The following is a 27,458-nucleotide window of genomic DNA, read 5'->3' on the forward strand; positions in this document are numbered from 1 at the left end:
AAAAGGAGCAAGTTAAATTTAATTACAACAAAGAGGGTTTCAGCCAGTTACAAGCCAGCTCACCCAATATTACCCCTTACTCAAAGACAGATTTAGTGACAACATAATAAGTTTTATAATTCCTTTCATGAAGTAAAACACTCAAACATTTCCTGAACGTTTTCTTTTCAGTCTTTTCTTATATCACCTTAGCACTCTGTCTTGCTGTGGTGGTACAGAAAATCAAAAAGCATCTCTTTCCAGTTCCTCTTTATAAGGGGAAATAAGTTAAAACAAAAATATGAGTATGGTGAGAGAAGATGAACAGATCTCCCAGTATGTAATTTACTTCCAATGAAAGGTTGTTGATTAGAAAATATAACTTTTTTTTGTCTTTTTTTAAACGTTGGAACAGACGTGAATATATTACAGTGTGAATGCAAGCTGCTTGTAAGCAGGAAATGTGCATAGCATTGTTCACTATTCTGAGTTATATGGCTTATGCAAAAGGAACAGAAACATTGCATTGAGAGACCTGAATACTTTAATTTTGAACTAACAAATCCGGGAAGTGGGAGGCTGACAAATTACAGACTTCATTCCTGTTGGAGAAACTACTTGCTCCACTGCTTTGTCTCTATCCTAAAGAGCAAAATGAATACAAATAATTTCTTCTAAAAGGAGGGGACCAACCTCATTCCTCCCTGAGGACAACCATCCAGCCCTGCAGGGCCAGGAAATGACTTTTCTTTTACAGCCAAACACCAATGAAGAATTTTTCACGTTCTCAACTTCTATGTGAAGTTTCTATTTACACAGAAAGAATGTTGAACGGTTCCTTAGTTTTCCTTCCCTACATCACAGGCTACTCGTTTTGCAAAATAGGGACTTCCAGCTGATACCACCTAGAACTAGTCTGTCCACTGACTGATCTGAGCAGCCACAAGAAAGACACCATTCCCCTGAGCATCTTAGGCACTGAATGCTGGGATCCATGGAGGACATGGAAACATTAAAGTGCTTTTTTTTCTTTCATTTATTTTTTTTTTTCTCTTTGTTTTTTTTTAGAAACCTGAATGCTTTTAGGGTCACTTCCTACATCCCAAAGCAGACCAATAGATAACAAGCTATTTTCAATGCTTGAACATAAGCAATTTGATTCTGAAACAAAGCATTGCAACTTACCACAAAAGAAACTGATATCCACAGAACATTCTGGTGTATGATAAATTAATGACAAAGAGACCTTTTACAGTTAAAAAGCAATGCAGCACAGAACACTTCACTAGTACCCAGCAGTTGTGTTGGCAAGTAGCTGGATCTGGCACCCAGCCCTGTAGGCTAGAGCTCACTGAAAGCTGTTTCTGGAAGGGGAACACTAAGGCTGAAAGAATGCTAGCAGTGCCCCTAAAATGCAAGCCAGTTTGCCACATTCCATATGGGAAGGCAGTATTATTCCAAACTCTATGCAGAAAGAGGCACTAAGCAGCCACTGTCTTCTGTCTCCCAGTTCAAACATGTTGAAAGCCTGCTTTGAATTCATGAAATATTTGTGATCTGAAAGATGAATAAAATGGGGGTAGACAGGAGGAAAATCAATTGTAGTCGATGAGAAAACCCAAAGGACAGTTGACACATTTTCCCTGGTATAATTACGTGTATTTGTCTTCAAATTAAGAATGAGGAAAATCTGATTGGTATTTAAAAATGTGTGCAGTGCCCACAGTCTGTAAACATGATGTAACATGCTCTTGAGGGCAAATGTACCGCATTGATATATCTTGTATGGATACAGGTAAAATCCATAAAGATAGAACGAAGAACTTGTGTGATAAAAGAAAAGACATGATGAAACAATTTCTATTTGATCACTAAGGGCAAAACTAAAAGTGCACTAACCGCTGCAAATTCAGACAGGGGAACAAACACGAGGTCTACAACAACAGCTCCCAGACTCCTTGCTTGGATTCCCATTCCTGAGGGTTGGGCCAAAACACAATGAAGCTCCAGTTTCAGAAGGAAGAATGGAGGCTCCAAAGTGCCGGGGCAACACAAATCTTCCCCAGAGTGAAAGATCTCTCATCTCATTAGTTTCACGTCATATGATAGAGTTGTATTACCTGAACCTCACTTACATCACACCAGTTTAAGTGAGAAGCTAGCCATTCTACCCACCCTATATTTCATCATCATAATAGAGATAAGAGATATCAGACAAAAGAAAACATTGATATAAACATCCAGTGTACATAAAATTAACATTCCAGGTATAAGAGTACCGTGGGCTTGGTTTTTGTTTTAACTTTTTTCCACCACCTTGGTTTCTATTGTGATCAATCTTCCATTCTCAACTATCCAACTTTTTTAAAGTTTAATAAGTCATAATAACTATCTAAAAAGATATCAAGAGGATATGTTAACACCAAAGATTTAAATTTAAAGTTATGGAAAATGAGGATGAACACATCGATACAGGCTTGCAATTTTAATTTTAAAAAGGCCCCTATGGTGGGACTAGTTATAGATGGCATCATGCTAATGCAAACGGAAAATAGGCTTGTTTGTTTTTTAAAAACAACACTTTAAATAAGTATGAATTCACACCATACATATGTATATGTCATAATTTTCTGTTAGCATTTTTCTTTTTTAAACTGTAAATCAAGTAAGTCCATACTATTAAAAGTTCTGTATGTGCAACATTAACCTGATGAAAGCATTTTATAAATACAAGATTTTTTAGAATTGCAACATACTTCACTACTTAACATACTGAAAAACAGGTTCTACATTTAAAATTCCGATGTAACAGTTCTACCTGCCCATTAAGGCTACAACAAAAAATACTTGCTAAGCTTTAACATTATCGAAAATGCAAATATATTTCCATTTTGGAAGAGAACAACTGACATTTTGAAGTCTGAATGGACACTGCCTTGTTTACGCTACTGGATTTTCTTTAGACATCTGAAGATACCACACCAACAAAATACAAACTCTGTAGTAAGCTTACAACATGTACTTCTTAGAGGCAGAAAGAAAAATCTGTTTTGTATTTAAGAATGAACACCCATTTATTATAAAACAAGATAAAAGATATTAGAATTGGAACAAGGCAACGTTAGAGCAACCACTTTAGAGCTTTGTGAACGAAGTGTAGTTTCAAACTTGCAAATCGAGGTGAATGTAGCTCTTAACATGCAGTCCTCTTCTCTATAAATGTGATGAAGTAGAGAAGCAAAGCTTCAAGGTATAAGGGTTAGAGCCATCTGTCGGGAGACAACACAGAACATGCTCAGTAATGCGCCATGTGTGGCTCTCCTGCTGATCAAGGAAATCATCTTGCATGACGTGACATGTTTACCACTTCAGAAGATGAAAAGCTCCCCCCAGACCCTCGATGGCCCTCAGATACCAGATGACCAGTAATGAAGTGTCTTTTACTGTCTATCAGCATTTTTCAGACAGAAAAGCAACATGATGGATCTGATCACAAAGGAATGCAGTCAGCATTCTAAAATGTTCTGTACACAAGGAAGACTGGACGGTTATTGCTGTCTGTCATCCCATCTGAACTATTTACAAGAGTAATATCCAACAGAACTTCCAAGGCAAAATGCATAGATATTTAAGGAAGTCAAGATACAGAATGTGGTATTTCCATCAGAGACAGAATGGCACTGAAGAGTATTTATTCATGTCTGATGAATAAAGCACAGCAGGAAGCCCAGCACCCCCTTCAGGACTCTCCAGAAAGCCAAGAGTAAAGCAGCGCCCCTTTACATGGAAAGGCTGCTAAGGCCCATGGCAGCAACACATATTTGGGTATTCTCGGGCGATGGAAGACGCACCCTCCTGGTTCAGCCAACCTCAGACAAACTTACTACAGTAAGTCTTAACCCAGTTCTTGTTTGAGAAGGTGGATAGAAAAGATTTAAACTATTACAACCTGTCAGGCAGGGACAAATTCTTAATAGTTTGAAGAAAGTAGCTTACAATAATGTTAGGCACTGAGCTAGATTCAGAGATGTCTGTAAAGGCTTGGAATAATTCCATTTACTCCAGTAAACTGTCTTAATCGTCCAACACAGATCTGGTGCACTGCTCAACTGGTTAGCAGGTGAACTTCATCTCTGTCCTTAGTAGTTTGGTGTTAAACTCAACAGGACATCAACATTTCTGGTTTGAAGGAGAACTTGCTACAAGGGTGGTCAATTCAGAGCAGTACGCTGTGCAACCTAAAGAATCTTCTATCTGAAGGTACCACAGATTACTCTGCACTTACTGAGGAACATGATAAAAGCTTTAGTAATTCACTGTACACTAGATTTGATTTTGATGGCAGTGGATTGTAAGCAATACCTTTCCTGCCTTCCTTTTCGCATCCTTGTTCTTTTGTTTGTTGGCTTTTTTTGTTGTTGTTCTTTTGTTGTTAGTGGGTTTTTTAGTTGTTTTCTTGTTTGTTTTAAACTTTCTATAGCTTCAGAGCTGCAGAGCATATTTTGAGCTCTACAAGTTGATTCAAAAGCCAGGAAGAAAGAGTGCCATTTAAATAAAATGTAATGGAACCTAAACTGCAGAGCATTATATATGCTGCTGAGATAAATTAGCACGTTTATTCATACTTGTACAGCATATGTACCTATAACGAAAATAATGCAATTTTTAGATGCAGACTAAGCTGCTGAAACTTCATCTTTTTTACAAAGGCAATATTGACATGAACGAAAACAAGAAAAGAAATGATAGCAGTAAGATCAGTAAAACTAACTTACTTGGGACTCTTATCTGGTAGTGATTAAGTACAGTGAGAGCTTCCACAGCATCTGTCTTACATTCCCATTCCAGCAGGCCAGAGAGTGTTTTGGCAGAGGCTTTCAAAATAAGAAGCAAAAGAGGGGAGGAGGATCAATAACCTCTTTGGGCTAGTGCACACTCTTAGGAAAAACAGGATTTCAGATAACCCCTCAAATAGGTCAGGCGTTACTTACGTTTTGGATCAAACACTTTGTATTTAATAAAGCTGAGAACTTCATGATCCTCACATAGCTGTCACAAAAATAAAATAAGATGTAAAACCTCAGCAAAAATGCACATAAATACATTAGCAAAAATCCCAAGTTCCTGGAAGAGACACAGAAAGGAAAATACTGAGTCTTTAAGAGAGCTTCCAAGACTTCATAGCAAATAATAATTTTTAAGAAGCATGTTTGGATGGGTAACTCTTTAGAATACCATCCTATAGTCTGCAAAATAAGGCTCCTGTATTTGTGCTTTCCCAAATATTTTATAGACACAATAATTGTTAGAATGTAGACATCAACATTTCCTCAAGCAATTCATATTTGAAAAACAAGTTATTCTTCTTGACATTCCCACTTTAACACAGCATCTCAGAAGCTGCACAAATAAGCACACAACTCTCAAACCAGAATTAACTTTCAAGACTCAGCTCAAGGCAAACAAATTCAAACAAATAAAGCCTCACTGAACTGAAAAAGAATTACAACTGCCTCCATGGTCTGCTACTGCATGTTTTAAGCATCCAGTTTTCATTTAGGACCCAACCATGCAAAACATCCCATGTGCATGTTTCTCTTCATTCCAGAACAAGAGTCATCAGATTAACCATCTCAAGTCAGTAAGCCTTTTGTTGACTACACTCTTAGTTTTTCCTGTATTTGGCTTTCTTTGAATAAGATTTTTTCCACCTCTTCCACAAAAACCTCATTAAGATCCTCAACTTTACTTCCAACATCTTGTTTCCCATTTAAAAACAAACAAACAAACAAAACAAATAAATAAAACAAAATAATGAAGAAATGCAAAAACATAGCAGCTTCTATAGAGGAGCTCCAAAGCTATTTTAAGAATTAATTATTTTCCAGTTGCTGTACCCAAACTATCCCAGTTATTTCATTTTAAAAGTAGCATACCATACAGCTAGGATAAGACCCCAAAGCACTACATGCCACAGTGATTTCAACTGCCTACCTTCACAAATGTTTCTTCAGTTACACACAGGGGAACATTATAATAATGCAGCACACAAGAGGGTGGTTGGATGATGTTCTTAGACGCTTGGCCAGCACTGGTGAATCGATTGTTCTTACTCATTGCAAAATCCTTATAGCTACTTGTGCCATCCTCCAGCTCAAATATCTGGCTTGGAACTACTGAATGCTGCTTAGAAACACTGGGATTTAAGGATATGTCATGAAAGTTTTTTAAACAATCAAAACCTGCATACTTTGCATACAGATTATTCATCTAACTAGATAAAAGCAGACATTTCCTTACGACAATTTCAAAGGGAAACAAGACAAGCTGGATTTGACACCTTCCTAAAAGGACAGTAGAAAGGGTGGATAAAATATATTAGTGAATACAGCTTACTAACAGCCAATCCATAAATTAATGAAGTATCCAAATGTTATAAGTTTGCACAGATATTGACAGTTGTCACATTCACAAAAACATTTTGGTGAAAAATAATAGCTGAACACTGGAAATCACAAATCTAACAGCGATGAAAAGATCGGATACCCTGTCTTTGCTATTTCATTACATCTGCTTACTAGCTGACCAGTAACCATATAGAACATATTTACCAGACATTAAGTCTCTTTCCAAATAACTTGACATTGTTGAGATGTGTGACAGCTCTTTCTACAGCATATTCATCACCCATTTCAACCAGTGCTGTGCCCGGAATTGTCTTCATAAATTTCACCTAAGATAGAAAAAAATGACATTGCAACAAACAAACCAAAATAAGAACTTCAAACGTTGTCAGGAATGACCACCCCAACTAGACTTTTTCAAAACAAATAAACAAAAATATAATAAACAACAACAGCAACCCCAACTGCAGTAGATTCAGAGTTTCTCACAGATGGTGTCTTACCTTCTCAATGTTTCCATACAAGCAGAAAAGGTTGAAGACCCTTGAACAGTTCATCTTTAGCTGATGCAACCCACTAACCATGACAACTGATCCAGAAGGATTTCCACCATGCATGTATGAGGAGGATGCCTGGGGCAACGGATAAGCAACAAGTTCGGGAGTGTCCCGAGATCCCATTCGGTAGCGATTTGGTAATGGCAACAAAGGACCATGAGAACCTATGGAAATGAGAGATCATGTTCATTAAAATGGGGGAGAGGAGGGGAAATAAGGATTACAGCAATTTCCATTTATTCTTTTTCCATTTTAAAATGAACAAGCTGTTTCATGGTATAGTATTTATATACAAACTGGGGGGAAGAAAAAGAGTCTTCCAGTAATTATTTTAATGATGGCTTGAATTACAAGTTATGCTCATTCAGACTTACCAGTTTTCTCAAAACTACTATCTTCCCCACACCATATCAAAGTTTAAACTTTCTTGAATGAATGTGAATATACATGGATGTTTAAAAATATACCCAATTACCTTCAGCAATATTGTCATTTCTACTGATTGTGCTTTGTGGCAAAAAAAACAATAAAAAATCTTTTTAAAAAAATTACTAAAAGGTAGGGAAAGTAAAAATAGAGTGAATTTTTAGCCAGTGGTCAGGAGAGAAGGTGGACAATACATCTCTTTTTACACAGATATGATAAAGTCAGGAAACTGCCTTCCTATAAGCAAATTCTGGAAGAAACAGGAATACTTAAAACACAGCATTAATGCAAAACAAAGCTGTCCTGTTTTCCTCTACAGGTAAAGTGTCAGGTTTCACTGAAATTATCTGTCAAATCCCTGACATTAGTTTCTTAGCCCTTAGGTCTTGATTGAAATCATGAAAATTATGGCAGGCCTTCACTTACAGTTAGCCCTGGTAATAACTGCACCGCTTTACAGCACTAATTCCAAAATGTCATTCTTAGCAAATCACACTGCTGTACCTTTTCAGCATTAGCTAAATTAGAAGAAACACAAAGCCCACAATTCACAGCTTTGCATGCAAAAACATCAAAGGGTTGCATCAAACCATTGATCAAACTCTGCTGCCACTTTCTGTAATAAAAGAGGTTCCCCAGGAATTATGTCATCCTCTGTTCACTGCTATGGTGATATCCACTGAAAGAAAACATCCTTCAAAGGAATATATTTGCAGAGCTGGATGCTCTCCATAAAAAAATAACACAAAAAAACAGTTATGGCAATAAAAAGGCACTATACATTTCAGTCCACCACTATCGTTTTTGGTACATGGACTGACGGCACCACATGCCAGTCAGTGAACTACTCGCAGATCAGAAGTCCAGTTATACATTGATTGAATATCTGGAATTCCACATGGCACGTACAGAAATCAAAACCATCTGTCAACCTGCGTTACTTACCATAACTATCGTGTCTAAATGACGATGGGTGCTCTCCCAAAATAGCTTGCCTCTGGCGTCCCTTCCCTCTGTCTAACATATGGGAAGGGAAAAAAATACAATTCAGTATGGACAAGTTCGCACTTGATTTCACCAGTTAAGACACAAAGCTTCTAGTTAAGAAGCAAAAATGCAATCTGAGTCCTTGTTAATTTTATCAACAATTTCTCATTGGTTATATATCTAAAACCGCAATCTGTAACCCTGGGATGCCAAAATTAAAAGATTATCATTTGTATAACAAATTCCACTTAAGTTGATTGGCAGTAATGGCCAATGAGGAGATGTAGACATTTAAAGTCTAAGGAAATACCCAACAGCTTTCCTAAACAGACATCACATATTAGTATAGAAAACACCATACAGCAAGATTTACCTACGCATCTCTTAAAACAAATTTGAAATGCAGTACTTTTGAAAGACAGTACCTGAATCATAATATTAGCTTCAACAGCAACACATTTTCAAAGTGGGCTTCTTTCAAGAAGTTTCAGCATAAGCCAACAACAACCTGTATTACATGGTTTCATAATCAGTAAACAGAGAGCATTACATTCGTGTACATATAAACTTACAGAACACCTACTGACTTAAGGGCGTGCTGAAAGGATTGTACATTATCGCATTATCAGCAGCTCATAACAGGTTGACTGAAGAAAAACATCACTGAATAATGCACTTAGCCAAAGGTCAATCCTTTAAGAAGACCAAGTTCTCTGTGTTATAAAGTTAAGCAAAGGGTCTACATTACTGGAAGAAAGCAGTGCATTACAGTCAAAACTGTATTTTCTAATCAGATGCACATTCCATGGCAAAGAAAAATCTAAACTTCCAGATTTCATTGTGGTAAGTAAAAACTGATGTCTCACATTTAGAATTAAACCAAAATCCATTCTCACAGTGCTACATCGAAAAGATGGGGCAAGATATTTTTCAGTTTAGCACAGTCCCAAGGAAACTTAAAAGTGACTGCTGAAAATGGCAATTCAGCCCATTGCAGCTAGAGGCAGTTCCCCCTGATGAAAGAGAGCTACTCATGACAGACAGCACAACAGTGGGAAATGAAAACAGGTGCCTTTCTGCTCAGGAATTTGAGAACAGGTTTCAAGTCAGGCATTTACTCTGGAAATAAAGACTAGAGACAGAAAAGTGCTCACTGCCTTCAACCATATAAAAAGATGATTATTTTTGCTAAGTTTTCCTTTCCTTTTTCAGGTAACAGCTCTGAATCTCTTAGCTCCAGGAAGTAAATACGCAATCACATAGAATATTTTGAGCAATTAACCTGTAAGCAGGAATCATCTTTCAGAAAAAAATATTATCATTGAAGTCTGAGTTAAATCAATTGAAAGAGTGCACAGTAACACAGAGGAAGATGGCAGCTTTCAAGTAATTCCAGGAGAGCATAGTTTGACAAATATTTCCTCCTGGTGGTGGAACAGTCCATTACCCTCTACCATCCCCAACACTTGGTCCTTCCTTCAACTAACTTAATGGTGCCAGAAGAAATATTTTGTGCAAACAGGCAATGAAAGTGAGAACTGATTTGGGCTAAAATTAATTCTGAACAAAAAGATCCTTTATAATCTAGGGGTGTTTGTTTTTGTCTTTTTTAATCAGCTCCTTGAGTTGCTGAGTAACCTGGTACTACCGCCAGAAGAAATGTTCCTAACTAGTTTGAACTACCTGGCTAAAAGACAGGTAGGCGTTGGTACTTTGGGGGGCTGATTGTTTTGGTTGGGTGTTGTGCGTTTTTTAAACAGTTCAGTTTAATGCAGTATGGGCTCATAGCCTCAGGCACTTGTTAAGAAGTTTACTTAGGTGAAGAAATGCTCAGGGGAAGTAAGTGACTTGTTACCACAGATAAAATAGTGTCCTAAGATCAGTGGGAGGAATTAAGTTCTGAAAGGCTTATTATTAGCATGTCTGTCCTCAAAATGAAATTCCCCTGGGCAAAAATCTTGTTATCTGGAGTCAGATCCCTACAGTTTCAGTCAGATTAAGTTCAAAAGCCAAACACTGTTGTAGGAGCATGTAGAAACACACATACCAGAACTCTCTCAAAACAAGTCCCGGATTACTTCATGGACATAATGAAGTTGTCTACTTTCCTTTCAGTGTTTGTTCAAAAATTCATCTTCTCATTCTCTAGACAAGTAGATGTAGACTATGGTAAATGAAAACTCATGCTACATAGTACAAATCCAATCAGTTTCCTTTTAAGAGCAGTAGAGTGATTTAGAGATAGGCATATAAAATAACAAAAAAGGAAAAGCAAGAGTAGAGTGAGAGATCTTGAGAAAGATCACATTATATCTATCTTAATGTTTTCATTTTCCACTGTTTTTTGCTAGGGAAACAGCTCATACATATCTGCAGACCAATTAAGCAACGTAATTAGGGGCAGCATGTTACAAGTTACTCTCCAATCACTGCAATGATTGTAAGATAAGAAAGTCAAATTAATCTAATCAGATTATTCATATTCAATCCTTTTTTTTCCTTGCCCTCAAGATTCTTGACTTCAAGTTGCTTTTTTGTACTAAGGAATTTGAGAAAAAAAAATTAAATCCTCATTAAAATAGTCATAAACTATAAGCTGCAACCAGTACTGTAGCTCCCTTGTTAACTTTTTACAAGAACTTCATTCTGAAAATTCAAGCCCTATGTTTTTAGTTGTACAACAGTTTTACAAACCCGGTATCTTGCAGAATTACTTTGAAAGTGCATGTCATTTGAGATGGCCAAAGCCCTGGCTCTCAAATAGCCTTTGAAAAGTACTCTGACTTGCACATCTCTTCACTTTTCTAACTTCACATTGCACGCATTATTATACATAAGTTACTGAATACTGCACTCAATTATTACACATTATTATTGATTTAACTAAGCACTTTACAGGAGTCAGGCTACACAGTAGTTTGTCTTTACAAAAATAGTCATAATTCCCCACTGACATGAGTCAAGCTTTGGAGACTGTTACAGCTGAATACTGAAGAGACAGTATGCCTGTATCAATTACGAATCTCCCTGTTTTAATACTTAAAGTATAACTGAGGGGACCTATCTGATATTGCACTACTCAGTTCCAACTGCCTACAGATCAGGATGAAATTTCTCTACTAGTAGACAATATTTACATTGTTAAGACTGAATGCAACTCTCACATACAGCAAGTAATAAGAAGATTACAACGTCAATGATAGCAACAAAAAAGGTTCTTAATTTTGGAGGGTACCAATTTTTCAGTTTTAATCTTAAGGGAAATATGATCAGCATACATACAAACTTGAACAGAATGGGTACAGTCTATTGTGTTATTCATCCCATACAAATCTGAAGTACTGAAAGTGTCCTCCTTTTAAAAACTTGTGGTAGTGGTGCATGCAGTATGCAGACAAGGTGAATTGCAAGTCTGAGGTTTTTCAGAGGGTTTGGTGTTTTGTTTTGGCTTTGCTGATGCCGATGTGGTGCATGAAGAAGTGTAGAGTCAGCCTGCTGAAGTCCTCTATCCTTCTTAATGCCTTGTCCAACATAGGGGAAAAGAGTCCTTTCGAAGGAGAAGCAGTGTGCAAGTTTGTAGTTTGTAAGGAATAGTCTGTATCAGGTTTCCTCTCCTCCAAAGAGAGAGAGCTGCTTGGAGAAATGCAAGTCCTTGAGAACTGCGAAGGTGCTTGCAGGTGTGGGCTCCTTGTTGAACTAAGTGGCTCAAGCACACGGCAGTAGGGGGCACTAGGGCTCAGGGTTAATTTCCTGGGTTACAGGTTGGCTTGTGAACACAGCCTTCAGCAGCTCTGGCTTGCTTTGAAATGACTATTGAGATACAGCCTGACCACGTATAAAGGATTGTCATTAGTACAGTCATAATCTACAGTGATAACATAGGAGAACCTACCTCGTCGGCCCAGATACGGCTTAGTGTAGTCCCAGCTATCGTTGTCATTTCTAATGACATTAAGTCGAGTTGGCTGTTCAAATAAAGTAAAAGTGAAAAATGTTAAGTATGATGTACACATGTTTTGCAGCTAAAAGTAAGAGAGAAGGTCCAAGCATTACCCTTGCGTATTCAATTTTTAGTGTACAGCATCCTGCATAGATATCTGCTCCATTGAGTGCTGCCTTCGCTTTCTGGGCACAGAAAACTGATTCAAACATGCACGTGTTAAGGATTTTTCCCAAGGCGTCTCATCCATGTCCCTTTCTTCTGAAACAGCTTCATTTTTTAAAACTGCAAGTAGTTCGCTATGTCTGAATCCTACAAGAACTCTGAACAGACTCCAATACAAAGTTACTAACAACTACACATGGGTTTACCTATGTTAAGCATGTAACGTGAGCACACCTAAACAAATACTTCGCTATAGATTCATTTTGACTGGAATATTCTGGATTCAATAAATTTAAGCAGAGGACATAGAAGCTGACAACAAGCCTACAGAATATTTGGATCAAAATCAAAATGGAAAGGTCAGGCTGCATCATTGAGAAAGAGATGGGAGCTAGTGGGTGAGAAGGCGTGACTTAAGACAATGCATCCTTTCTAATAGCTAACATGAGTTAGACAAATGTGGTTAGGGAGTCCCATTAACTCAGCAGTTACTCTTCAATGAAAAGAACTAAGAAAGAGCACATCCTTTTAGCTGAAGAAAAACACAGAACCAAAATGGATGCTTTGAACGAACCAACAGCCAACTTGCATAAAAAATACAGTAAGGAGATTACTTTAAATCCATTGCTCAAGGCAGATGCATGTACCAGGCTGCAACAAACAGGTTATTTCATACCCTCTGTATACCCTAAGATTGGTTCTATTGCTAGCAGAAAAAACACATATGAGCCTTGGCACACGGCAATGCATGATCTCATACACTGTCAGTAACATACTGCATCAGACAGCACAAACCCTGTAAGAGATCAGATATTTTGTGCCATCATTTTATATAGGTAAGTCTTGGAAGTATATGTATTTATTATATTTAAAACAACATTGTGTTTTACCATAACCATGGAACCCAGCTTCTTTCATTGTGATATAAGTTCACAGCAGAATTTAACTGATTTGAGACCACCAAAGGCTAGAGCAAGGAAAGTTAAACTTCTCACACCTCCAGGAAACTGTCAGCTGCTGGCTATAATGTGGGAGCACACCTCCTGAAGTGATGTGTAATGCAACTATGGGAACTGCTCCAAAAGTAAGGCTTCTTGTTTCATTATGTTTGCCCTCAATATCAGGGGTGGATGGTGGTGGTCTGGCAGTAGACATTGAACCTTTCCACCCATATTCCATTACATTTTGTTGCAGTGCAACAGATGGCAGCAGAGCAGCAGTCTGACAGAATGGCACCTGATGAGGAAGCTGAAGGAAGCAGCTAATGGTGGTGACTGACTAAAAGCAGCATTCCATAGTGCAGAATTTGCTCTATCAAATAGTGCTATTGTGCTCTTTGTATCTGCTGTTATTTCCGTAGAAAGAAATATGAGGAATAACTTTCAGAGCAACCTACATAGCACTAAAATTTGAGTAAATTTTGGAAACTTTCAGACATGCCTTGCCTTGAAGCTTCCCCCAGTAGCTGTTTACTTATATTGCTGCAATACTTAGCTTACATTCTCAAGTTTTCTTTTAATTGCTGGTTGTAAGGTGGATTTTTGTTTTGTTTTGTTTTTAAATAAGAGCCATATTCTATAATTTAATCCAAAGGACAGAAACATGGCTGTTTCAGATCATGTGCAGCGTCCTCCCCACAATTACCCCAATCTTTCATGAAACACGGAATAATCCCCAACTATACAAACCATCTAATTTAAACAATGCTGTTTACCACAGCTCACTACGCTACAGGAGATCAAACTGCTCTCTCTTAAGATGCACAGTTCAAGTAAGATAAACAGCAATTAGTTTGCTTTAATGGATTTGGAGCAACTCTTTTCGCCTGGCAAATCAGCAGCATTGCCACTAGTTAAGTCATTCACATGTTACAGAAATGACCCACTCATATAGACTGCCACATAGATAGTATGCAAAATAACAAAAGAGTACTTGATTTCAGAACTATTTTCTTTGAATACCATCTTCATACATGGAAGGAAATCCATCTCCAGGAATAGATCTACTCGAGTTTTATGAACTTAGGCTTAATCATATCAGACTTTGGACTCTGCAAACAACAGTAACACATTAACAATACTCATACAGTATACAACTTAATGCTACAAATACACAGAAGGATAGCAGAGCAGGGAATTTCCTCCACGAGGCCTCAGCTGGCCTCTCATTTAATTAGAGTCAGAACAATAAGTCAAGCAGTATGTATTAGAACTATTTAGAAGAGTCTGAAGAAGTTAAACTGCACCTCTGCAACCCCTTACCAATTTCCTGAGTGTTCATTCAACTAGAAATCACAACATTGCTTTGCCCAATGTATTGCCAAATTTGAGACACAATTCATGTCAATAATTATGCAAATATTTTGCAAATAATTGCAACATTGTTGACATCATTACTTCCCTATCAAGATTGCATGTGTAAGTGATATTTTCCCTTATAAACATCTAAAATGTATACCCAAAAAACTGTATTTTCTAAGATTTTTGGTCTCAAAATTAAGTGGTATTTTTCTGACATTCTCATATGAAATCCTATCTGCAATTGAGAAACTACAGAAAAAAACAAGCACACATCACAGTCTAAAAAGGATATTCAACCATAGCTTGTATTCCATTCCTCTTGAATATAACAATGCGCTGAACTTTCCCAACAGGGTTGCACACAGTATACAAGACATCCTAAGAAAGAAAAAAACACTGCTTTAATTAGAGCGAAAATTCAAACATCTTAAATTTACAGAGCATCTTCTTCCACTGGCTTTTAAATGCTTGTTAACTTTGAAATTACAATTTTCTCTATACATCTTTTACTTTCACATTTAGCATTATATAGGATAGTGTAGCATAGGCAGTCAAATCTTAACGGGAAAAAAACTTATACAAGAAGTACTCATACAAAGAAGTATCTGTAAAGAGTGTTCAAACTCAATAACAGCATGCATGCTTCAAGACAGTGCTCCCCTTTAATCGTGTACTGCAGTAGTTCTACCAAAGCAAACAGACATTGTGATGCTGTAGTTACAGCTCAGCTCATTTCATAAAACCCTTATAACTGAGGTTTCACTTTTCTTGGTGCTTTATAATCATTCATAGTTACCTTCAGAAAAATGACTTAGAGAAGTCCACAATGCAAACTTAGGTAGCTTACAAAAATGAGAAACTCAATGATGTGCACCTGAGTCAAAGGCAGTGTGAGTAGTTGCCATGTTTCCCCACTTAAAGGACAGAAAAGTTAAAGAGTAAACCCTGGACAGAAGCCCACTGTCAGAGCAATGCTTTCACCAGCATTGCACTATATTGCAACAAACCAATAAAATTCAAGATCATTCTCACTGCAGCAGGAGAACCAAATACCAAGGGCAGAATCTTGCCTTATTCTCAAGGTATCATAATTCTGGCTTGGTTTGATGCACAGTACTTCAAACAAGTACCTACTACAAAGAATTCAGACATAACAGTGCCAGAAACCAGACTACAACGTGAATTTGGCCAAGAAAAATGCACTTATTTGATAGAGTGACTGTATAACCCCACTCAGAAATCCAAAAAACAGGTCTTGAGAAGCTGAATGAACAGGAGTTGTGATTTCTTGAAACAATATAGCTGCTAGATCATGTTCAAGCAATTGAGAGCACCTAAGGTTTACCAGACAGCTAGTTGGTAGTTAATCCTAGCACACAAAAGCACAAACACCTCAGTGAAACACTATCACAATCAGTTTTTCTCCTTCCTTTCTGTATATCCAAACCAAATGATTCCAAAACGTTCATTCCAAGAATTCAGCATACATCCCCAACGTTAGGTATAGTATTTATTACCTTCAGTAGAACAGTATAGTAATTAAGAGGCAAAGCAGGAAGCTATGGTGGATTTCTTAAAACAAAGGAAACAAATGCAGAAATAAACCAGAAAAGAGGATGTCTTCTTTCTGGTACAGCTGCAGCAGTGCAACTCCTGGCATATATAAAGCACCAAAAGCCTTAATACATGGGTGTATTACCACTAAGAAAAGCACTCAGTGCGCTCAGGGGCTTTGCACCAGGCACTCCAGGCATGTCTTACAGGTACATTCAATAGCACAAATAGTTATTTTCAACTCATCTGGATTGAAAGAAGTGTCACAATGACTTCCCAGCTCCAGATGACATCAGTTTTAGGGCATGTGACTTTCTTTTACAATTCATCATCCAAATAATTTCCTCAGTTAACTAAGTTCTTCCAATATTTAAGCTCTACTCGAAACATCATTAGAGCACTTAGCCAACAGGGACACACACACCTTTAAATTCATTTTTATTTTTCAAAGTTAATTCACCTACTTCAGATTATCAAATTAACCAGACGATTTAACACTAACATTACCTGCACATAAGAATACCTAAAAGAGCTGTAGCAACCTAATATCAAATGAAATTGATAGTTGTTTAAATCATTTCAACTACCACAGCAAACCACTCTACTGGGACTGGATCCAGATGAACTTTAAAGTCCATTCCAACCCAAACCATTCTAGGACTCTACACAATTGCTCTTCCCAGTTTGCACAGACTCAATTAGTCTGTACCATCTTCGAAGAGCACTGCTGCTTTTTAAGTAACTTTGGAAATACATTGTCTTCTAGTACTCATCAGTATACGCTAGACAGTCAAGGGGCAGCAAAAAGGAGGAGGTGGGTTTTGGTTTTGTTTTCCAAGCTGCTGCTATGCTAGAGGTTTCACATCCAGAATTTCCATCAACTACTCCTAGCCAAGAATGATGCTTCTGCTTCCCCAACTTATTCAAGCATCTGCGCTGATCTCAGTTGCTTTTACAATCCAAGTTTAAATTAATGAGATGGCTTCCAAAAATCTGTATTACATTTACATGCAAAGAACAATTCAACTCAGTCAATTAATTTGTTCACACAGATCAAGGCAGGCCTATTTTTAGACCTGATTAAAAAGTCATATGTTGCCATGCTTTTCTATAAAGAAAACATTGAGAAGAAAGCACATTCATTATCCACTAATGAATCAGTAGGCAAAAACCTATCTACATTCCCAACACAACAAAGCAGAAAGCGTGATATGGAACCAATTGTTTGTGATTAAGTAATTCCAGCATTGTTAAGCTTCAGTCAATTTGCTAACATAATATATGGCACATAAACAGAATACTAAAGTCACGTGGTTCCACACAAGCCACATACTTGGGCTGATCTCTACTATCCAATATCTACTCGCTTCTCCAAGATGAAGTGACTTATGTATATGCCATAGTTTAATAAGCCTGCTTTTAGGAGACATGCCTCCCCTTCTCCTCCAAAATATTCCTGCATAATTTAACACAGGATATAAGCCTTTATGAAAAATATAAACAGACATTCAGCAAAGAAGACGTTCTGTGTTCTTAATTACTGGGGGGAAAAAATAATCAGTATTATTAAACAAAAAATGAACTGTATATGAGTAGTATGATCAGAGATACTGAAAATGAAATGCATCAGCCCAAATCAAAGTGAGGAAGATTCCACCAAACCGGGGCTGATCATCAACAGATTAAGGTTTCAACTTTCAGCAAAGAAAATACTTGAGAATGAATGGCTGCAATAAAATAACCTTTTCTTACTGGATAAATGACTTGTTATTTAAACATACACCCCTCAGGGCCTCAAAGATAACAACATTCCTGATGTTATGGCAACATATTTGGAAATATTTCTGAAGTATGTAGCAACTTAAACATTACTAAATCTTAACCACTGAAGTTTTAAAATATATTGCAAAATATCTCTTCAACAGGACTGAATAATCTTAATAACAATAGAAAAAAAAAACTAACAAACTTTTTTTTTTTCCAGAACCCGAATGATACTTATGTGAAGATGGTATAAAGATTTGGCAGATGACAAATTCTTGACTCAAGACTAACAGCGTAGAATTTAAACAGGTATGCAGGTTGCTCCAAAAGTAACCCCTCCTATATACTGCCACAGAAACAACAGATAAAAAGAACAGAGTAACACTATTTGATAAAGCAAGTTCTCAGCAACAGAACAATGTTTAGCAAGTGTTGATTAATGCCAACGGGTGAAACCCCCTCAGCATGGTGGAATTCTACACCTTTGCTCCATACACACCTCCATGCCAGACACCATTTTAGCAGACAGCCCCTCTGCTACCATCTGTTCCACAACAACAAGATGTAATGTGTTACTGGCAAGAAGGTTCCACCTCTACTGCCATACCACCAACATCTGCTTCTGACACTAATAGTCAATGTCATAAAATAAGAGGCATTGCTTTCGGAGCAGCCCTCATAGTACACAACAGACATAATGTAATAGAGACCATCATTTCCCAGTGTTGTATTATTATTAAAGAGAAACATACCACTGTAATTGGGTAGAGAGGATTCTGGATTGACAGCAGGAGAACTTTATTTCCACCAGATGGGTCATCAGTGTTCCCGGGCCGAGTAATCCTTTTACTTGTTGAATAGTTGAAGAAAGCTTGCTGTCCCGCAATGTATACAGGTTCATCTGCTGCAAACGTCACACATTTCTTGGCACTTTCTACTTTCTCAAACTCTACCAGTGCCTGACGTTTGAACGGCATCATCATGACATAACTGGGGAGAGAAATAATACAGTGAATTCTCCCACATGCTTAGTCTGAAATTCAGTAACAGCTATATGTGACATGTTCTGCTCTTCTACACAATTCCAAACAAGGACATACAAGGAAGCTGGGTCTTCCCATTTGCACTTCCCAAACCCGGTCACACATTTCTACAGTACTCACGTGAAGCAAAGAAATGCATTGATTAGAAAAATAAGTAATGAGGAGTTGAAAACGTCTTGAAAATGTATAATACATAAAAATACTCAACCAACGCAATAATTAGGCAATTATTTACTGGGTCTACAACTTCAAGCTTTCAAAAAGCTCATTAGATTATTATTTATGAGGTAACGGATTAAAGTAAATGCAATTTACAGAAAACATTCAAACTTCATACAATAAACCAAGAAATGTAAAAGATCATTAGTTTCCTGACACAGAACTACCTTGGAAGAAATACACAGAAGCATTCCAGTAAAACAAACTTCTTTCCAGCCAATTTCTTTTTTGGAAAAGGTAACTGCTCAGGCTAAAATGCACTTACTTGTACTCCTAAAATGAATAAAATCAGGTGCCAGAAGCTTGTTTAAGACATTAATGCAAGAGCTCTTCAGTTAGATGAATATTTAGAGAATGAAAAATACCATTGTACTATCTCCAAAACTTACTTAACTTCAGTACTAGCACATAATAGAAAAGAAATGCATGCTTCTAAAATGAAGCACTCAGGATAAACTGGCTTTACCAATTCACCTTTACTATTCTGCTTACAGCTGCTTTGACATGGAAGAGGCTATCTCAGAATAACCATCTCATGTCATATAGACTCCTCCCATACAAAAACAGCAGAAAAAGGCTCATTTTGTTCTGCAGTTCAGTTTTGTTACAGTTCACACTTCAGGCTAAGACTAGTAACTGCAGACTGACAGCAGATACTACAGTATGCAGAAAAACTAACTGCTTAACCAGACTTCTTACATGTACAAAAAGAAAGCCTTCACACAGCTAGAACGTTGTCTGCTTCGCTAGTAACTAAAGACTTGAAGTGGCCATCATAATACATTAGAAAAGATCCAAGTGACTGATAGATAACACTTCCAACTTGTCAAGGGTTGTTTCTTCACGACGTCTGACATACCATATGGTTCCAAACTTTTCCAGAGCTTCCACAAGATCTGCTTCCACAACTGATTCACATAGCCCTCGGACATGGACGACAGGAGAAACAGAGACTTTGTGATGACTTCCCCCTGCATCCTAACAACAACAAAACAACATTTAAAATCCAGAGCAAAGCAAGGAACACTGACATCGTGAGCTAAGGTTATCGGGCAGGCACTACACTGAGTCCAGAAGGAGCCATTTAAATGTACAAAGCAGGAGTATTTTAAACAATTCCACTTCTCTTTCCTAACAGACTGCGAAGTTCAACTGCTGAAGCCTACTCAAAATGATTTGTAGTCTTTGTTAACGTGTTTGCAGAGGCAAGATTTGTCCAGTATTCAATGAAGTGTATTCTAAAAAATTTGCTTAAAATAAAGAAGGACTTCCACCCTATTTGTGCCAAACAGAAGATATTTCAACATGCACAACACACAGAATATTTTTCACAAGCTTCCTGTTTGCTTATGACATCTGAGACAAGTCTTGTTTCCTGAAGAGGTAAAGGAAAAAAAGCAGCTAAAAACAAGGGCCATCAACAAACTCAATCAAAACTGGTTACTTTCCTAATATGTACAGAGCTGTGTCCCTCGGTGCAAGCAAACACCAGCTCAGCCCAATAGTGGAAATAAAACAGCCCCTTGCAATTCTGAGTGCTCTTCATGTATGTCTTTAAAAGATTCTCTTTCTGTACAGGTGGGCACGCTCTTTCTTTTCACCCCAAGGCTGATTGTCATCAGCAGGTTTCAGCCCTTGTACCCAGGCACACAGAACTGCCACTACAAACATTTCTCAGTGCACTATTAGAGTTACAGTGAGACTCCATTCTGTGCAACTGAACCATATGGACAGGAATCAGCTCCATCTTACTGTGTGAAGCCTGGAACAGGGCTGAAATGCATCTTATCTATTCTAAGCCAAGAAGGAAAATATATATGTATATTATATGAAATAATATTAGCCAACAATGACAGAGGCGCACAAAGGAAGACTAGACATAATGAAGACCATATGAAATACACTGTTCTTAATAACAGGCCAATTTAGTACAGGTAGCAGATATGTCAAGTTCTCATAACCAAATTCAGCTACTACGTCAGAGTGTTTGTTTGATCTAACAAGTCCTGTTGAATTTTCCCTTCTGTGCAGTAAGAAGTACAGCACCTTCTGGAACAAGAGAGATTCTCATTGGCGGTACAAAGGAGCTCTCAGCTCCACTAATACGTGCTACATACATTCCTCCCTTCCCTGTCTTTTTAAAAGCTGTGGCAACTGTGGGTAAACGCAACCAGTGGCGGCCACATAACCCTGAATTAACCACCCCAAGGCCTGGTGGCAGTGATCAAGTTATTAATAAAGCTTCAAACTTTGAACTGCAGGTACTTGGAGAATCTGAGCTGAAGGAACAGAGCTCCACAGATACCTGTATTCTCAACTTCCCTCTTCTTTACCCATGCATAAATTTCAAAGCTGAAAGAAGCACCTGAAGAGCCCTTCAAGAGAAAACAGTAATTACCATTTTTCCCTGCAAAGCCTGGTGCTGTGAGATGTTAAGACAGCAGGTAGCTTTACTTTATTTAGAAGTGATTAAATCAATTATTCATTGCCCCACATACTCGTTACTGTATTAAGATCCCTGGTAATGCTATGAATATGCAATCCCTTTTTTCTTCTCCCCTTCTCCCTTTAACACATTCAAGATATCGTACCTAAGAATATTTCATTGTATATCAGATGGTAAATATAGGCAATGGTTTTCTCACTGAAACAAAGGCTCACTAAAAAGAGCTGCCTTACTGAATGAGCACCCCCAGACAAGCCAAGTTGCTCAGAGTATGAATCCTAATGGTAGGTTATGTCTCAGTTCCCTTTCCAGTTCAATTCCTGCTCTAGTTCACATTTCTTTGTCACACAATTTTCTTTGTCTTTGGGTTTATTAACTAGCATTTAAGCTTGCCTACTCATGTATAAAGCTTTCTAGCAGTATTACAAATTTACTGCTACGCTTGCATTTCTGAAACCATTACACAGCAGTGACATGTACATACACGGGTGTCCATGCTACTGCAACTGGAACGATTCTCAGAACCATCAAACACAATTCCTATTTTCTTTTACAGTTAAGACAACGTTTAGCTTTCTAAGCCAAACTGCTCTCTCTCATAACGCTACATAGAATGCATTATTTATTAGAATGTAGTACAGTAGGAGATTAAGTGATAAGTCATAACACTGCTGCTATCGTAGAAACATACACAAGAGCTTGAGAAGCATGAAGCTTAATTTTAAAATAACAAAAGTAGTGAAATCTCAGTCACTTGCCACGAAGCTGAGGGCCTGTCTGCACTGCTGTGTGACTGCCACACCACTGTGTTCACACACAGTGAAGGTACACATGGTTAAAGCAGAGGGAGCCTGCTTTCCTCTGACCAGAAGCAACAAACAGCGGCACAGGAACGAAGCACAAGTCAGCCTGAAGCCAGGAAGTCACAAACTGACATTCACAGAGCATTGCTGAAAGACCCCAACGTGTGCTGCTGGCATATGTTTGAGTGCAAAAAAGCATTCACCAAGGCAGACGTGCACATTATCATCAAACAAGTTTTATAGCTACCAAGCCACAAACCTAGAACAATCCTGGATTTCCCCTCAAAGGAAAAAATGAAGTCACTAGTCTAAATGAAAATGCAAACACATCCGTCAGAGTAAAGCACCTTCACAGCTAAGGTCAGAACTCATCCCATTGCTTGCCATCTGCCCTTTCCTTTCCATGAGAAACACAGCATTTTGACCAAGGTCTTGCACTCGCTCTATCTTAAGAAGTCTGCACGTGCTACAGTCGGCACAGAGAGTGGTTATATCAAAGCATGTGCTCACACAGATGAGCCAACACCAGAGCTCCTCTGCTTACAAAGGGGTCTCTCCATAACTCTGTTTCTTCCAATGGCACAGGAACCCTGTGCCTAACCCCAACACGATGCCCTCCAACAGAGCCAGGAAACACATCAGCTCATGTTACTGCTGCACTTGCTAAATATATATTGCCCAGGATGTCTCCTGAAAGTTTCTCCTCTTCAGTAACAGTTTCTTAAAGAATCATTAGCTGGGCAGAAAAAACAGTTCTTAAATAGATAATGGAAACAGATTTCCTCTAAGTGCTCAAGACCAGTAACAAGAACAGAAAAGGATACCTTGGAAAAAAAGGCTACCAACATAACAGGTAGCATTGAAACTGTGTTTCCAGGGAGAGAAGGAAGCCCTAGAATAACTGCATCATGCCTTGTGCACTTGGTTATTTCATATACACATGACTGTAAAGGAAGAGGATCTGAAGAACAACTGCAGCACTTTAATACCCTTTCTTTACTGACCTACATATTCCTAGGCAACATTTCAAATGTATCACTGGTGTCTTGCTAATAAATCTTTATTTTGTATTCCAAATAGGAAGATATTTATATCTTTATATATATATATATATATTTATATCCAAATATATTTATTTGTATTCCAAAAAGGAAGAACGTTGTAAAGGTTGTAGCTGTATGAAGCCTCTTCTGTTTGCTAATCCTAGATCAGCGAATTTTGCACTATTTGCACAGACCCCTGTTCTGCATCCTTCCTCCAGGCACTTCTCTAGTCAATATATTCACCAGAGTCCATATTACTTTTTCTGGACCATCTGCTTCTTTACTGTTCCCCTGTTCCTCTCTTCCATCTCTTTTTCTTTACTGCAGAAGGATGCTATATTTCATTCACATTCTCTCCCCTAGGTTCCTATATACCCTGCTATTTTATTTCTCATCATTCAGATCATCTCACGCTCTTACAACTTCTTCCTCTCCCTTCATCCTTCTCACATGCTCTGAAATGGTTGTTATATTTACAGCAGCGATCGGGGGGAGCCCAACAAGGTTGCTTATTTTGTACGTAAGTGCCTAAAACATCGTTAATGCCTCTGTAAATGTCGTTCTTCCAAATCTCACTCTCCCCCATAGAGTACTGCTGCAAGACCACTTCTATTCCTCTCCCTGTCAACACTCTGGTCATGGCTCTCCATGTTCCTCAGCACTCAGATGAGCCAATAGGAAGGAGCACACACCCCTGGGCTGTGTGCAGTGTCTGTAATGGTGAGGAACAGAGGCGAGGGAAGAACAGACCAAAAATAAGTCTTACCCATCTGCAACCTGTGTATTAGGAAAGACCTCTAGGCACCCAACTGCAGAAACGCAGAAGAGGCAGTAAGGGACTATGCAACTCATAAGGCAATCCCAGAGGAATGGGAAAACACCACAACAATAAACACAGCCGAGCAGGAGGATCCTACCAAGGGGATAACTAGGAGGTCCCACTATGAAACAGCATCTCACAACCCATGTGAAACTGATGACGATTCACTGTTATTTCAGGACACATTAAGAGAGGAAAAGCATGAGGCTAACAAACTCCAACCACTCTTCCAAGCTGATCACACACTTTCCCATTTCTCCTTCCTAAGTCCCTATTCCCTATTGTTCTTCATAGAATCACAAGGTTGGAAAGGACCTACAAAATCATCTAGTCCAACCGTCCTCCCTTTACCATACCTACAGAAAACCCCTAAACCATATCTCCTAGCTCCCTATCCAGACACCTCTTGAATACTGCCAGGGATGGAGACTCCACCACCTCCCTGGGCAGCCATTCCAGTGCCTGACCACTCTCTGAGAGAATAAGTTCCTTCTTATGACCAATCTAAACCTCATCTGATACAACTTGTGTCCATTTCCTTGGGTCCTGTTTGTTGCCTGGGAGAATTTCATCTTTACATTTCCTTTTTCTTCTTTCTGAGCAACCCAGCATAACCCCACTCACTCCCTCAGCCTACTCCTATCTTACATACTAAGGTCAAAATAAAGACAATCAAAGCCAGAGCCCAAATGAAAGAAAGCTAAAAATAATGAGTGGCCAATTACCTGAAACACCCTAGAAAATAATAAAGGTAAGAGCAGTATCTTGTTCCTACTTGAAACACTCTGTGTGACGTCCAGCTCTCCTGTATGACAAAATGTCAAGAGAACTTATACAAACATAAGGATTTAATACAGATGCATCTTCTAAGAATGCACTCCTGAGGCTTGGCTGCAACACAGCTGATGCTCTGTGACAAGGTACAATACTTAAAACTGTTATCTCAAAAGGTGCAACTTAACTACAGTTTACCAGCAACTTTTCTACGTATTCAGCAGGTAATCACGGTCCACAAAGAGGTTCAGCTGATGGGAAGATGGTAACAGCAAAGGTGCTCACACCTTAACAACTCATCCCGTTGTTAAGCAAGGTCATTGTGTCAAACCATAGAGCAGAACTACTCGAAATGTCACGGAACCATGCTCGCATTGATCTCGCTTTTTTCCGGGAGGAAACAAAGTGCCACCAAGAACTGAATAAACGTTTCAAATCATCTTGGGGCAATTCACCAAAGCAAGAAATCAAAGGGCAGACGCAGAAATGCCGTTAGCCCAAATCGATGGGTCCTATACGCAAAGAGAGCAGCAAAACAACCACACGGAACCGAGGCGAACACCAGCCCCATTCGCAGCGGGGGAAGCGACGGGAGGAACGAGGGAATCGCCATCAGCCTCAGCGCCCAGCGCAGCCAGACAATGAGGTCAAACGGGATGAAAGGAGCCCTCCGCCCGCTTTCTTCCCCCGCCGTACGTTTCTATAGTTACACTCAGCAACAGGGCGAGCGCAAAACTTGTCCCGGCACGGCAGCAGCACGGCCCCGAGCGGGGTCCCACCGCCACGGAGCGGGGCACAGCGGCGCAGCCCCCACCGCCCCGGAAGCAGCTCCGTGCCCGGGGGAAAGGGCCAGCGGGCTGCGGCCTCCAGCAGGCCGCGGTGCCGGGCCGGGCACGGAGGGAAGCAGCCCACAAGGCCAACCCGAGGCCTCGCGCTGAGGAGGGGGCTGTCGGTGCGCAGCGGGAAGGAGCCTCACCCCGCCCGAGAAGCCGCCTCCGCGCGGCGGGGGAACCTTGTCCCGCCGGCTCTCGCTCTCCTCGGCGCCGCTGTACTCGATCTCCCCCTCCTCGGCGGCCGCGCTGGGCTTCAGCCGCTTGGCCTGGCTCTCGTAGGCGCCGTCCTCCTCCTCCTCTTCTTCGTACCGATCCCCGGACGACGGAGACGACATCGCCGGGGGAGGGAGGAGGGTGGGGGGAGCCGGCTCCGGGCGGAGGGAGCACACGGGAGACGAGGAGGAGGAGCGGGACACGGCCCGGCGGCTGCGGGCGCCAAAGATGCTCTGCGCCCCGGCACCACGCACGCCCCCAACCCGCCCCGGGAGCGGGTCCCGCCTCCCCGCCGGTCAGCGGCGCCGCGATTGGCTCCGAGCCGGGGAGGGGGACGAGGCTCCTCGGCTATTGGACAGCGGGCGCGCCCATCGGCTGCCCTCGGCGCTGCGATTGGTCGGCGGGAGCGCCCGTCACCGCACGGCGAGCCTCCTCCGTGCCGCCCCCCGCGGCTCCGCTCCAGCGCTCTTTGATGTCTGGGAGCACGGGAATAAGGGGGGGGGAGCGCCAGGCCCGGATGGAGCTATGGGGGCTATGGGAGCTATGGGTTATATGGCCTCTATGGGCGCTATGGGGGCTATGGGCGCTATGGCCTCTATGGGCGCTGTGGGCGCTATGGGCTCTATGGCTGCTATGGGCGCTATGGGCTCTATAGGCTCTATGGGCGCTATGGGCGCAGGGGCGCATCTGCTCGGGCAGCCGCCTCCACCCACCATCGGCCCGTCCGCCTTTGTCTTTGAACCCAGGAGCGGTTCTCCTTACCACCCCATGTCTCCTACCCTGCTTTTATGGGGCAGCATCCCCTGCCCGTGGGAAGGGACTGAGCTCACGTGCCTCTGTGTGGGATGGCCCCGCGTCCCTCAGGTGAGGAATAGCACCAAACCCAGCGTTCCCTACAAGCTCAGAACACACAGATTGCTGCACGAGGGCTCCGTTCCGGGCACTACCTGTAACGGGACCGACGTGCTGCCACAACACCGTATGGCCTCGTGCAGGTGAACAAGCAGCCACCTCCTGCTCGGGGTTCCTCCCTCACACCCTGCCTCTCACAGCTCGCACCTGGCTGGCAGGGCTGGTTTCTGCACAGAGGAAGAAGTCTTTGGGCGCTGGAGTGGCTCACAGTGCTCTCAGCTGCGGCAGATGATGCTGCTGGGGCTGCCAAGCCCTGATGAACACAGAGCAGAGCCC

General features: G+C 40.2%; 1 protein-coding gene across 3 annotated transcripts; it reads right to left on the bottom strand.

Moving 5' to 3' along the window:
• Positions 1-26,555, bottom strand: HNRNPLL (heterogeneous nuclear ribonucleoprotein L like). Of its 3 annotated transcripts, XR_014944511.1 has the most exons (14): positions 26,201-26,555; positions 20,198-20,316; positions 18,829-19,066; positions 15,051-15,136; positions 12,407-12,503; positions 12,246-12,318; positions 8,779-8,861; positions 8,312-8,383; positions 6,887-7,104; positions 6,591-6,712; positions 5,974-6,175; positions 4,971-5,028; positions 4,755-4,853; positions 3,028-3,248 (listed from the first exon to the last, which is right to left on the bottom strand). XR_014944511.1 is itself a non-coding variant. In XM_015857123.2 (13 exons), the coding sequence occupies exons 1-13, from the start codon at positions 26,390-26,392 to the stop codon at positions 3,193-3,195; spliced, it is 1,632 nt and encodes a 543-aa protein (XP_015712609.1). In that variant the 5' UTR covers positions 26,393-26,555; the 3' UTR covers positions 1-3,192. The 3 variants fall into 3 exon arrangements, 1 of the variants encoding a protein (XP_015712609.1); XM_015857123.2 differs by lacking the exon at positions 8,779-8,861 and having other exon boundaries at positions 1-3,248; XR_004306831.2 differs by lacking the exon at positions 8,779-8,861 and having other exon boundaries at positions 1,015-3,248; positions 4,971-5,103.
• Between the last annotated feature and the right edge of the window lie 903 nt (positions 26,556-27,458).

Source organism: Coturnix japonica, chromosome 3 (assembly GCF_054131305.1).
Source record: "Coturnix japonica strain WE chromosome 3, WE-NBRP24, whole genome shotgun sequence".
In the NCBI taxonomy this organism is placed as follows: Eukaryota; Metazoa; Chordata; class Aves; order Galliformes; family Phasianidae; genus Coturnix; species Coturnix japonica.